We start from the raw sequence: 14021 nt of genomic DNA on the forward strand, positions 1-14021 counted from the left end.
TCTCTATTTTAGGCTTTTTTTCAAGAAAAAAATTTTTTTAAAGAAGCAAAGTTCAAAGAAAAAGGCTTTTCTGTAGGTTTAGGGATTGAGGGAGACACGTTTAGGAGAGTAGTGAGGGCTGGAGAGGTGGTTCAGTGGTTAGAGCACTGTGGCTTTTCCAGAGGACCCTGGTTCAATTCCGAGTACCCCACTGTGGCAAACAACCATCTTAACTCCAGTTCTAGGGGATTAACTACCCTTTTCTGGCCTCTAAGGGTGTGGCATGTATGTGGTACACAGACATAATAGAGACAAAATACCCATATACGTGAAATAAAATAAAAACAAGAAAAGGGAAGTAAGACATACCCGAGGGTAGCTGTGGGCTTCTTCAGAGAGGATCCATCATTGGGGTCTTGGAAGCTCATTTAATGGAAGATAAGATCTTGAGTTAAAGGATATGCAAGCAGGCATCCCAGGAATGGGTTGGGGTCACCCCAGAAAAAGACAGGCCTGTAATGGCCTCACTCAGGCGATGGTAGAAGACAGTCTGCCCGTGTGGCTGATGATGTGGAGATGTCCCAGTGCAGCAGAGTAGAGTTGGTGAAGCTCTCTGCCACGTTGGCTTTAGCGTGTTTTGGGTGATGCCCCCTCCCCCCAAACAATTTCTCTCTGTAGCCCTGGCTGTCCTAGAACTCCCTTTGTAGCCCAGACTGGCCTCCAACTCAGCTATCCTCCTGCCTCTGCCTCCCGAGTGCTGGGATTAAAGGCGTGCGCCACCACCGCCCGGCAAATTAAATTTTCTTTTCTTTTCTTTTTTTTTTTTTTTTTTGGTTTTTTCGAGACAGGGTTTCTCTGTGTAGCTTTGCGCCTTTCCTGGAGCTCACTTGGTAGCCCAGGCTGGCCTCGAACTCACAGAGATTCATTTTATGTGTATGAATATGCAATGCCAGTGGAGGCCAGCAGAGGGTGTTGGATTCCATGGAACTGGACTTAGAGATGGTTGGTTATAAGCCATCTTGTAGAACTGTACACAAGTCCTCTTCATGAACAAGTGCTTTTAACTATGGAGTGAGACAGAGGCTCATGTAGCCCAGGCTAGCTTTGCTATGTAGCAAAAGATGACCTTGAACTTCATACTCCCTTGCCTCCACCTCCCAAGTGTTGGAATTAACCCCATATCCTGTTTGGGCAATTCTAGGATCGAGACTTTGTGTTTACTAGGCTAGCACTACCAACCACACGATTTCCAGCCCCCAGGACCAACATTTTATTGTGGATCCGCTGACCTCAGTTGTGCTTTACAAGGGCCTGACTGAGCCCCGAAAGGACACGTCTGGAGGAGTGAAGGATGCAGCTGAAAGCTGCTGGATGCAGCCTGAGGAGTTGCCTTTGAGGTATCTCCAGTCAGGAAGTGAGCATGAAGCTAAGAAGACATCTTTGATCTGGATGTGTATTTCAGTTGGTAGACAGCACACGCAGCCCTGGGTTTGGTTCCCAACATTGCAGCCCTGCATAAGCTGAGCGAAGTGGTGCATGCTTGTAATGCCAGGCCGAGGGCAGGGGTGCTCCAGGAAGGGTCTGACCATGTCTCAGAAAATTAAACAACACAATGTATTTAGTGGGGGGAGTTGTTTACCAAGGATGTACAAGGCCCCGGATTCTGTTTTCAACACTAGAAACACAAAATCCCCACATTTAGTTCCCTCATCACTCTGGAATTAATTTTCGTGGGTATTGAGGGTGGAGTGTTACCTTTATGTTTCCTAGTAGACAGCTAGCTTGCCTTAGCAGTGCTTCCAGCGAATTACTTAGCTTAGGAATGGAGAGATGGGCATCTAAGTACAAACGCCACTATCTCTTTCTCTGCAGTGACATGTGTGTCTGTATTTATACCGTGGTGACTGGGATAAACACAGAAATGGTCTAAGGTGTGCCTGGGGGTCCTGTGATCGAAGAGCTTGGAAAATCAGAACCTTGGTGAACCCTGTCCCTGCAGAATAGTGTTTGACGTGTCATGTGTGTTAAGCAGAAGATATTTCATGCTCATTTTATTTTAATTAATTACTTGTGGTTAATTGAGACAAAGTCAAAACTCTGTGTAGTTCAGGCTGGCCTGAGAGTCGCAGTAACCTTGTGACTTGCCTCAGCCTCTGGTGTGCTAGGGTTACAGGTGTGACCGACCCACCATGCCTCGACTGTATATTTGAGAAGGGTGAAATCAGCTCAGTGGGTAGTTTACAAGGAGACATTTCCTGTAGGAAGAAATGGCTGTCTATTAGAGCAGCCTGGCAAGGAAAGGACTCCAAAGTAGCTTTGGAGTGGGAAGTTTGTCAGCAAAAAGAGGCTGCTGCTTCCCGGACGTGCCCAGCTCCTTGTCCTGGCTGGGAGATGGGTCTGATCACTGAGGAACTCCTGTGTCTGGTATCTCTGAGACCATGCTCCTAACAGCTCCACAAGTGAGTCTGCTGACTGCTGCCTCTCAGGAGGGCTGTGCCTGTCTCCCTAGAGTCACAGCCCATGTCCTGCCACCACCCTGTCTCATTTCTAGGAAAGCTATAGCCTCCAAACATATTTGGATTCTTTGGAATTCTTTTTCTCCCTGCTTCCCCTCACCCTCTCCTGTCTCTCTCCCTGTCTGTCTGCCCCGGACCCCCCCCCCCGTGTCTGCCCCCCCCAATGTGTATCTGTGTGTGTCTGTCCTGCCCATTTGTGTCTATGTGTGTGTGTTTGCCCCCCATGTATGTCTGTGTGTGTGTCTGTCTGTCTGTCTGCTCTCCTTGTCTGTCTGCCTGCCTGCCCACCCCTCCCCCTCGTGTGTGTGTGTGTGTGTGTGTGTGTGTGTGTGTGTGTGTGTCTGTGTGTGTGTGTCTGTGTGTGTGTGTCTGTACACTGGGGGATGAAACTCAAGGCATTGGCTTGACTTTGATGTGCAGCCTGAGCCTAGGGAGGTCCGAGCTCATTGTGGAAATAAAGCTTGTCAACATTCAGAAGGCATGTCCACTGAAGTATTTTGCAACTTTACATTTGGCATGAATTTTAGTTACTGTTAATTCTCCTATAAAAAACATTCAGATGTATGGGCTGGAGAGATGGCTCAGAGGTTAAGAGCACTGCTTGCTCTTCCAAAGGTCCTAGTTCAATTCCCAGCAACCACATGGTGGCTCACAACCATCTGTAATGAGATCTGGCACCCTCTTCTGGCCTGCAGGGATGTGTGCAGACAGAACACTGTATACATAATAAATAAATAAAATCTTTAAAAAAAAAAAATTCAGATGTAAACCAGAATAGTTTAAGTCTGCGAAGGAAGTCATTACATCATAGAATATTCAAGACAAAAGCTACAAGCACATTTTAAATTTTCATATGTAAAATATAATTTAAAAATTTTATGAGTCGTTCCATGCCCCCTGCCCCAGGGTTTCTCTGTGTAGCTCTGGCTGTCCTGGATCTCACTCTGTAGACCAGTCTGGCCTTGTACTCAGAGATCTGCCTGACTCTGCTGCTTGCCACTGGCTTACAGTTTTAAAAGATCTACTTATTTTATTTTATGTGTATTGCTATTTGCCTGTGTGTGTGTGTGTGTGTGTGTGTGTGTGTGTGTGTGTGTGTGTACAGTGCCTACAGATGCCAGAAGAGGGCGTTGAATCCCCTAGAATTGGAGTTACAGATGGTTGTGAGCTGCCATGTGGTGCTGGGAACTGAACTCAGGTCCTCTTTAAGAGCAAGTGCTCTTAACCACTGAGCCATCTCTCCAGCTCTGTGAAACATGATTTATAATTGTCACTGTTTGCTGTTTAAGGTTGTAACATCAACACAGACTATAATGAAATGTCTGCCTTTTCCCTCCTTTCTAGAATGTATGACAACATGTCCACAATGGTGTACATAAAGGAAGAGAAGTTGGAAAAGCTGACGCAGGATGAAATCATTTCTAAGACAAAGCAGGTGATTCAGGGGCTGGAAGCCCTGAAGAATGAGCACAATTCCATCCTGCAGAGTTTGCTGGAGACATTGAAGTGCTTGAAGAAGGATGATGAGAGCAACCTGGTGGAGGAGAAATCCAGCATGATCCGCAAGTCCTTGGAGATGCTGGAGCTTGGCCTGAGTGAGGCGCAGGTACCAGTGGGGGACACTTAGTTGTGAATGGGCTTAGAGAGTAGGGTGGACCAGTACCCAGTCAGCACACAGCAACCCAGGGCCATATTGCTTTGAGTGTCTGAATAACTCTGACCTAGAGATGAGGACAGTGGAAGCATACATGTCCCCCTGAGGACTTGTGGCCCTGTCAGGAAACCTGGTTCAAATTCAGTGCACTGGGACATGGCTTCTTCCTTAGTGCTCTGCTTGTGCAGTTTGTGAATGAACAGGGGACAGACTTCAGGATCACCAGTTTTGTCTTTGATAAAGAAAGTCACCACCTAGTGAAGAGTTTACCTAAATTGTTCTATTATTAGTAAAAACTCAGGTGTTACACAAAATCTAAAATGGTCTTATAGTAAAAAACCCAGAGCCAGATATTCGGGTAAATGCTGAGAGATCAGAGACAAAGGGACAAGCCACAGTTACTTCTCACCTCACCAACCCCACGGATCCTCTGAGTCCTCAGTGGAAAGGGGTCCAGCTAAAAAGGGTTCCCAGGCTGAAGTCAACGAAATAGGAACCAAGAGAACAATACAAAAAAATCAATGAAACAGAGTTGGTTCTTTGAAAAAATCAACAAGATAGACAAACCCTTAGCCAAATTAACCAAAAGGCAAAGAGAGAGCCCCAAATTAACAAAATCAGAAATGAAAAGGGAGACATAACAACAGACAACGAGGAAATCCAGAGAATCATCAGATCATACTTCAAAAACCTGTACTCCACAAAAATGGAAAACCAGGAAGAAATGGACAATTTTCTGGATAGATACCACATACCAAAGTTAAATCAAGACCAGATAAACTATTTAAATAGACCAATAACCCCTACGGAAATAGAAACAGTCATCAAAAGTCTCCCAACCAAAAAAAGCCCAGGACCAGATGGTTTCAGTGCAGAATTCTACCAGAATTTCAAAGAACTAATTCCAATACTCTTCAAATTGTTCCACACAATAGAAACAGAAGGAACATTACCAAGCTCTTTTTATGAGGCTACAGTTACCCTGATACCCAAACCACACAAAGATGCAACAAAGAAAGAGAACTACAGACCAATCTCCCTCATGAACATTGATGCAAAAATACTCAACAAAATATTGGCAAACTGAATCCAAGAATACATCAAAAAAATTATACATCATGACCAAGTAGGTTTCATCCCAGGGAGACAAGGATGGTTCAACATACGAAAATCTGTCAATGTAATACACCATATAAACAAACTGAAAGGAAAAAAAACACGTGATTATCTCATTAGATGCTGAAAAAGCCTTTGGCAAGATCCAACACACCTTCATGATAAAGGTCTTAGAGAGATCAGGAATACAAGGAACATTCCTAAACATAATAAAGGCAATTTACAGCAAGCCAATAGCCACCATCAAATTAAATGGAGAGAAACTCAAAGTGATTCCACTAAATTCAGGAACAAGACAAGGCTGTCCATTCTCCCCATATTTATTCAATATAGTACTTGCAGTTCTAGCTAGAGCAATAAGACAACAAAAGGAGATCAAAGGGATACAAATTGGCAAGGAAGAAGTCAAACTTTCACTATTTGCAGATGATATGATAGTATACATAAGTGACCCCAAAAACTCTACCAGGGAACTCCTACAGCTGATAAACACCTTCAGTAAAGTGGCAGGATACAAGATCAACTCACAAAAATCAGTAGCCCTCCTATACACAAATGATAAAAGGGCTGAGAAAGAAGTCAGAGAAACATCACCCTTTACAATAGCCACAAATAATATAAAATACCTTGGGATAACACTAACTAAACAAGTGAAAGACCTTTTTGATAAGAACCTTAAATCTCTAAAGAAAGAAATTGAAGAAGATATCAGAAAATGGAAGGATCTCCCATGCTCATGGATAGGTAGGATTAACATAGTAAAAATGGCAATCTTTTTTTTTTTTTGTTTTTGGTTTTTCGAGACAGGGTTTCTCTGTGTAGCTTTGCGCCTTTCCTGGATCTCGCTCTGTAGCCCAGGCTGGCCTTGAACTCACAGAGACCCGCCTGGCTCTGCCTCCCGAGTGCTGGGATTAAAGGCATGTGCCAACACCGCCCGGCAAAAATGGCAATCTTACCAAAAGGGTTTCTATCCAGAAAAGCTTCTAACCGTAAAGGCTCTAGCCGAAAGGGCTTCTAGCTGAAAGGGACACTTCAGCTGAAAAGCTTAGTTCCTGTCTCCTCACGCCTTATATACCTTTCTCGGCCCAGCCATATCACTTCCTTCCCAGTACTGGGATTAAAGGTGTGTGCCACCACTGCCTGGCTCTGTTTCTCTCCTAGACTAAATCAATCTCATATAGTCCATGGTGGCTTTGAACTAACTCACAGAGATCCAGATGGATCTCTGCCTCCCGAGTGCTGAGATTAAAGGTGTGTGCCACCACTGCCTGGCCTCTATGTTTAATCTAGGGGTTTGTTTTGTTCTCTGATCTTCAGGAAAATTTTATTAGGGTACAAGATATATTACCACACTCAGGAGTCAGATACTGAAGCACAAACCTGATAGATCAAGAGAGCAGCAGAGGAATGATTTGCTGACCCTTCCTCTCCACCTTCCCATGTCGAAAAGACCACAGATCTCTCCAAGCCTCTCCCTATCTCTCCCTGTTCCTCGATCTGTGCCCTCTGAAATCTCTATTGCTAATTCTGGTCAGCTAGTTGTAGACTGTGCCCCTCGATTCAAGGTTTAACCTTATTAACAATCTTGGAGTGTCACAGTGCAACCAAATAAATATTCCTCAATATTTCTCCCTTTTTGTCTAAATAAAAAGGCTTTAGCTCTAAAATAGTAAAACTATATACAATAAGAACAATTATCAGGTAAGAATTACATTTACAATGTCCAGTCCATTTGTATTTGGCAAGTTTGGAGAAATTACTCTATTATCTATCCTATTTTGATGAGTCCAAAGTTTTATACCTAAATCACTTTCTATCATAACTTGTATTACCAACCTAAAAATATCATTTTAGACCTTAAAACATTTTCTTAGATAAACAACTTGAGCTTTTATGTCTCTCAACCTTATAAACTTTTTTGTACATTTCTTTCTTTTTTTTTTACTTCTTTTTTTTAAAGATTTATTTATTTATTTATTATGTATACAGCATATATGACCTGCAGGCCAGAAGAGGGCACCAGAACTCATTACAGATGGTTGTGAGCCATCATGTGGTTGCTGGGAATTGAACTCAGGACCTCTGGAAGAGCAGTCAGTGCTCTTAACCTCTGAGCCATCTCTCCAGCCCTCTTTTGTACATTTCTTTTCTGAATTTGGTAACAAAGAAAACCTATAAAACTCTATCTAGTCTTCAACCCCATCAGAGACTCGAGGTGGATAAGATATTGCCTGAGTAAACAGGAAGTGCAGAGCAAACAGTTTCCAAAACTGTAGAAATGACAGAGACAGCTGGCTGCCTGGATGTCACCTCAAGTTCATCTGCAATATTCGGCATCTATCTTCAGCCTACAGGCCTAGAATATCTGACAGACTTTTCTGTGAATCAGGAATTTTGAAGGACTGTCCTGCTTTGTCTTGGCAAAGTTCAGCAGTCGCCTTTTGTGTCCTGTTTGTCTAATTTAGATGGCACGCTGTCAGCAGTCAAGGCAAGGGCAGTTTCTTGCCCAGTGGCTAACTTTGCCACAAATGAAAGCAAACTCCACATGAAGGTTTTTCAGTGCTCATCATCATCTCTGAAGTAGATTGGTGCTGCCAGGAGCAGATGTATCTCACTGTCATGAAAAGCCTTATGTTATTAAAACATCTTAAATGCTATATTCTGTAGGTCTCTGGAGTGTTTGAAGACCATCTATCTATCTAAAATATATCTCTGTTTGACCTTGAAAACATACATAACATAACTATAACTTTGATTGTTATAGATGAATATTAACTTGCATTTCTTTATTATCCTAAATAGTTTGTAATAATAGCTTTCAAGTACTACAACTTTACATTACATTTTTAAATGAGCTGCAATACCTTAAGCAAGAGTAGAAACATATATATAGTATGTTATAACAAAAATAACATCGCCGGGCGGTGGTGGCGCACGCCTTTAATCCTAGCACTCTGGAGGCAGAGCCAGGTGGATCTCTGTGAGTTCGAGGCCAGCCTGGGCTACCAAGTGAGCTCCAGGAAAGGCGCAAAGCTACACAGAGAAACCCTGTCTCGAAAAACAAAAAAACAAAACAAACAAACAAAAATAACATTAAATTTGTATCAGTACACAAAAAAAATCTCTTAAACAAGAGTAGAAATGTATATACAGTATGGTCTAACAAAAGTAACCTTAAATTTGTATCAATATACAAAATATACCAATGTAAAATATTTGAGATTAATAGTTGTTTTATAGTTTAAAAGTAGATTTAATAATCAACCCTTTTATACTATCATTCCTATATATCCTCGCCTCCCCCCCCCCTTTTTTTTTGAGACAGGGTTTCTCTGTGTAGCTTTGGAGCCTTTCCTGGAACTCACTCTGTAGCCCAGGCTGGCCTGGAACTCACAGAGATCCACCTGCCTCTGCTTCCTGAGTGCTGGGATCAAAGGTGTGCGCCACCACCGCCCGGCTAACACCCCCCCCCCGCCCCTTTTTTTTCATTTTTTTTTTAGAAAGAGCTCCCTTAATCTAACCTCCTTTGCTTAGTTTCCTTCCTGACCATGACCATTACCAACTTGCACCCACCCCTGCAAATGATGATAAACATCCATAATCCACTAAATGACCAAAAACCTCTTGGAAATGTGGGCATTGTGTTCTTAAAATTACTTCCTGTAGCCAATTCAGAAAAAAAAAAAATTACTTCCTGATGTCTGGAGACAACAGCATCTTTGGGGACCCTGAGACAGTTGAGATAATGGCCAAATCCCGGGAGAACTGGCTGTTGTCCAGTCTCAGTGTGGTGGGAAAGTGCAGGGCTTCTCGGAAGTCCTGGCTGGAACAGTCTATGAGGCTGGATCTTAGCTAACTGCCTTGAAATTGTCCTGGACAGTTTGTAGTCCAGAGCTGATCTTTGGGTGGTGTTTGTCAGCTTAGTGGCCTTATCATAGTCCTGGTGGCATCATCGTTGCAGGGCCTCATCATCTTCTTGGAGACCTCAAAGGGGACACTGCCAGGAATGGTTACGGTTCACTGCAGAAAACTTAAACATTTTAAATGTCATATGCAGCAGATCTCCCAGAGGTTAAAGGACCAACATCTGTTAAATACATCCAGGATACACAAACTTAGTTCCTGGTTACCTGTTTCAGACTTAAGCCCAAAATCATGTACAGGAAGCTAGATGAATTCTGGAAGGTTTCCAGGCTGAGAAGTGCCTGGCAGACCAGGTCTCCATTAGCTGTTGCCACTGAAATTCATCAGGCTCAAGCATACAGAGAGATCTGCCTGCCTCTGCCTCTGCCGGGTTTGAAGACATATACCACTGGGCCATGCTTACCTATTTTGTGCATGCATGCACATTCTTGCCGTGGCACGCACATGCGGTTAGAGAATGATCCATGGGAGTCCACTATGTAGGGCCCAGAGATTGGACTTAGGTCATCAGGCTTGGTGGCAAGCTCCTTTACCTGCTTGCCAGCCTCAAGTTGTTGTTGAAAGGTGTTAGGAACATGGTTTTTTTTGTTTGTTTGTTTGCTTGGTAGATGATTATTTGTTTGTTTTTTTAAAGGAAATGAGAAAAAGCCCGCCTTATGGTGTTTCATATTTTGTACCTAGGGGATGGTTACCCAGTTACTATGGCAGAACAGGCAAATACATGGCCCGCAGAGGGCAAGGCCAAAGCCCCCGGCTTCCTCTGCCTTGTTTTGCCTTAGTGTGCCTGGGATTGTGCTGGCATTTTCAGCAGTTGGTGGTAGCTCCAGAGACTCTTCCCTTGCCTTCCTTAGTGGTGGATGATTTGCATGTTGCCCTCCCCAGCTCCACCTCTGGCCCTTCACCTGCCTGCACTCTAAGCAGATGCGTGGACCCTCATGTGGAAGCAGGCCCATGCAGAGTTAGGCTGGCTGACCTCCGTAGAAAGTGGAATGGACGGAAGAGGAGACGGGTGCATTTCCAGTCCACTGAAGTGCTCTTACAGAAAAGTGGCGTGCAGATGTTCCAAGCTTGTGGTGCTGACACTCCAGTGTAATCTGTGCAGAGAGTCAAAGGGGAAATAAATGACAGATCTTGTTTACATGCACTGGGGAAAATTTTGTGAATGTGAGTTGGAGCTGCTAGCCCACATGTGTGTCCTGGGGCTCTTCTCCAAAGGCTGCAGTAGGGAAACATCTCTTTTGATCAGGTGATGATGGCCCTGTCCAATCACCTGAATGCCGTGGAGTCAGAGAAACAGAAACTACGTGCTCAGGTTCGTCGCCTGTGCCAGGAGAACCAGTGGCTGCGTGATGAGCTGGCCAACACCCAGCAGAAGTTGCAGAAGAGTGAGCAGTCTGTGGCTCAGCTGGAGGAAGAAAAGAAACACCTGGAGTTCATGAACCAGCTGAAGAAGTACGACGATGACATCTCTCCCTCGGTGAGTGGCTTTGCCAAGTGTGGTACCCATGCTCTGCTCAGGAAGTGCCAATAGGCAATCTAAAAGCAAGTCTTGGCTAGGTGTCGTGACTCATGCCTGCCATCTGAGCACTTCGGGAGGCACAGGCAGGAGAATTGTTGCAAGTTCAAGGCCAGCCTGGTCTACATAGTGAGTACCAGGCCAGACAGAACTATATAGCAAGAGCCTGTCTGGAAAAAACAGAGTAATAAAAGTAAGTCTTTGCTTCTAATTAGGGAGTTTGCTGTTAGTTCTGCTCACAGGTCGGTTTTAGTTTGTGCTCAGGTCTGCGGCCTCCACTTTGCAGTTGGTGTGCCTGAGCTTCTGTGTTGTCCCCTTTGGCCCTTTTTTCATTTGGTGGGGAGTTGTTAGTAGCACTCTGGCTTAGCTGAGTGGGTGTCTGGGTTTTGGTGATGGAGATGGAGCTGGGGCCTTGCCCATGATAAGCTGGTGCTCTCCACTGAGCTGCGGCCCCGGTTCTTGCCCCATCTGGCCATCTCTCATTTGAACACCCAGTTGCTTGTTTCTCCTGGTCTTGGTGTCTTTGAGGATGCATTATCCCCGGTGGGGTGTTCTAGAGTGAGATTTGCTTACCCGTTTGTCCTTCCAGAGGTGGCGCTGTCACCCACACGGTGATGCTCCTGTGTCAGCTGGTCGGGCTGTTTGCTCTCCGGACTCTGTTGTCACTGTTTTGTCTTGTCCCTGTGCAGGCCTCTGTTGAAGTTACCATGTGAGCTGACAGGATTTTAGCTCCTATGGGACCCCTCGTTACTCCACTGTAGGCATGGACCAGGGAGTTCTCCCCTCGGTTGCTCTGGGGAGAACAGGTGCACCTCTTCTTCCTGTCTGCGCAGTTTTGATTTCCAGAAGACTTTCCTTCTCTGCTAGAACTTCATCTGAAAACAGTGGAGGAATCTAAGGTCTAGAAATGTAGTCAGGGTCTGTCTTGACACACTGCCTGCAGTTAAGATTCCTCAGTTTTAGTCTAGCAAACCCTCTTTACTCCTTTTATTTATTTATCCATTCATTCATTCATTTATTTTGTGGGGGTGGGTGGGTATCTAGCCTTAGACCTTGTGCAAGGTAGGCAAATTTAGTAAAGTCATTGCTCTTTACTAAACTGATAGCTAAACCAGACTGCAGATGATCATACATTTAATTCTAAAATCAATAAATAAATAAGAACAAAAACAAAAACTGGCTGTCTTGTCAGATCTGTAGTAAATAGAAAGGAGAAATGTTATGTTAAGGCTATCCAGGTAGCATGTGGGTTCTGTGGAGTGAAGGATGCTCTGGGTCTCTCGTAGGAGGACAAAGACTCTGATTCCGCCAAAGAGCCACTGGATGACCTCTTCCCGAATGACGAAGATGACCCAGGACAAGGAAGTGAGTTGCACATGTGCAGCTGGGCCACTGGACATGCTGTGCAGCCCTGCTGCTTTCCCTCTGGGGACATTCTTGTCATAGATCGCAGAGCTTGTACTTAGCCTGTGGGATTGCTGTCTGTGTACTTACGCGAGGTCTCACTGTGATAGCCCAGGTTAGCCTGGGACTCACCCTGTAGACCAGGCTGGCCTTGAACTTATAGAGATCCATCTGCCTCTGCCTCCCGAGTGCTGGGATTTAAAGGCGTGCGCCACCAAGCCCAGTCCCTGGGACTTTTTTCTAAGATTAAAAAATGTATTTATGTGTATGACTGTTTAATTTACGTCTCTATATATGCACTATGTGGGTGTCTGGTGTCAGAAGAGAGTAGCAGAGCCTCTAGAAATGGAATTACAGCTGGTTGTGAGCTGCCATGTGGGTGCTGGGACCTGAACTCTAGTCCTTTGAAGGAACAGTAAGCACCTGCTCTTAACCACTGAGCCGTCTCTCAGATTCCTAAATGCTGGGATTGTAGGCGTGTGCCACCATACCTGGGAGATGCTTGTTTCCCCAACCTTTGAAGTGGTTAGTGTATGTTGGGATGTTAGTGTAGAGGCTAGACACCAGTGCATAGACCTGTGGGTCTTCATTTGCAAGGTTAAAGGACTCAGAGCTGCCTACCTTTCCTTTGATTTCCCAGCTGGAGAAATCGCATGGTGTCAGTCTGCAGTACGCTGTCCCCGAGAGGCTGTTTCTCTTTTGGCTTGCTCAGGGGTCACCCAGGAAAGTCTGAATTTCCTGGGTCTGCACTAACTTGGAGCTAGGGTGTGGGGGGAAGTGTGAACTGCGCTGTCCTAACCGCTTTGCCATGCACTTCTCCATGCAGTCCAGCAGCAGCACAGCAGCGCTGCGGCCGCCGCCCAGCAGGGGGGCTACGAGATCCCGGCAAGGCTGCGCACACTCCACAACCTGGTGATCCAGTATGCCTCGCAGGGGCGTTACGAGGTGGCGGTGCCCCTCTGCAAGCAGGCCCTGGAAGACCTGGAGAAGACTTCGGGCCATGACCACCCCGATGTGGCCACCATGCTCAACATCCTGGCCCTGGTGTACAGGCTAGTCCTTGGGTTACACACTAGACTTTCTGAGAGGCAGCTTTGAACCAGCCTGCTTTCTGCAGAGTGTTTCATAAACATCTATGAGACAGCTTTCCAGCCTTCCCGTCCACTTCATATAGCCAGCAGTTAATCTAGACTGTTCAGCCAGCTCGGTGGCTGGGGGTCTCACAGGACCAGAGAAGGTGCTGTCATTAGCCAGTGGGCCACTGCTTCCCGAATAGCTCTCTGCACCAACCAACTCAGCCACTTTTGACTTTGTGTTAATCTATTTTATGTGCATGAGTGTTTTGCCTGTATGTATCTGTGCACCATGTGTGTGCAGTGCCCTTGGAGGGCAGAAGAGGCAGGCCATCAGGTCTCCCGGAACAGGTTACAGATGGTTGTGAGCTGCCATGTGGGTGCTAGGAACCAAACCTGGGTCCTCTGCAAGAGCAAGTGCTCTTAACCACTGAGTCTTTCCAGTACATTCTCTGACACTTTAATATACCAATGAATGTCCCTAAGTGCTGTCCAAAAATTCGGATTGTTTCCCCCTTAGGATAATCTAAGATTCTCATTTAAACCTTTGCCAGTTCTTAGTACACTTTGCCCAACTGCTTTTTAGAGGCATGGTACACCTGTGTGCCCCTGCCACAGTGCTTCTGTGTGGGCAGCGCTGGGTGTTTCCTCGTATCCTGTTGGTATTGTCAGGTATTGTTTCAATATGTATTTCTTTGAGTACACACACACACACACACACACACACACACACACACACACACACACATTTGGTTTTTCAACATAGGGTTTCTCTATGTAACTTCCTGGGCTGTCCTGGAACTTGCTCTGTAGACCAGGTTGGCCTTGAAGCCACAGAG

General features: G+C 45.2%; 1 protein-coding gene across 16 annotated transcripts in view; it reads left to right on the plus strand.

The window, feature by feature from the left end:
• Klc1 (kinesin light chain 1) overlaps positions 1 to 14021 on the plus strand; it is a 53678-nt gene that overhangs the window by 11615 nt on the left and 28042 nt on the right. For all 16 annotated transcript variants that reach the window (XM_028883729.2, XM_028883730.1, XM_028883740.1 and 13 more), the window contains exons 2-5: positions 3840 to 4101; positions 10436 to 10666; positions 11992 to 12070; positions 12936 to 13161. In XM_028883729.2, coding sequence (XP_028739562.1) covers positions 3841 to 4101; positions 10436 to 10666; positions 11992 to 12070; positions 12936 to 13161 — 797 coding nt within the window. In that variant the 5' untranslated portion in view covers position 3840. The remainder of the gene's footprint in view (positions 1 to 3839; positions 4102 to 10435; positions 10667 to 11991; positions 12071 to 12935; positions 13162 to 14021) is intronic.

This window comes from Peromyscus leucopus, chromosome 14 (assembly GCF_004664715.2).
Source record: "Peromyscus leucopus breed LL Stock chromosome 14, UCI_PerLeu_2.1, whole genome shotgun sequence".
Lineage (NCBI taxonomy): Eukaryota > Metazoa > Chordata > Mammalia > Rodentia > Cricetidae > Peromyscus > Peromyscus leucopus.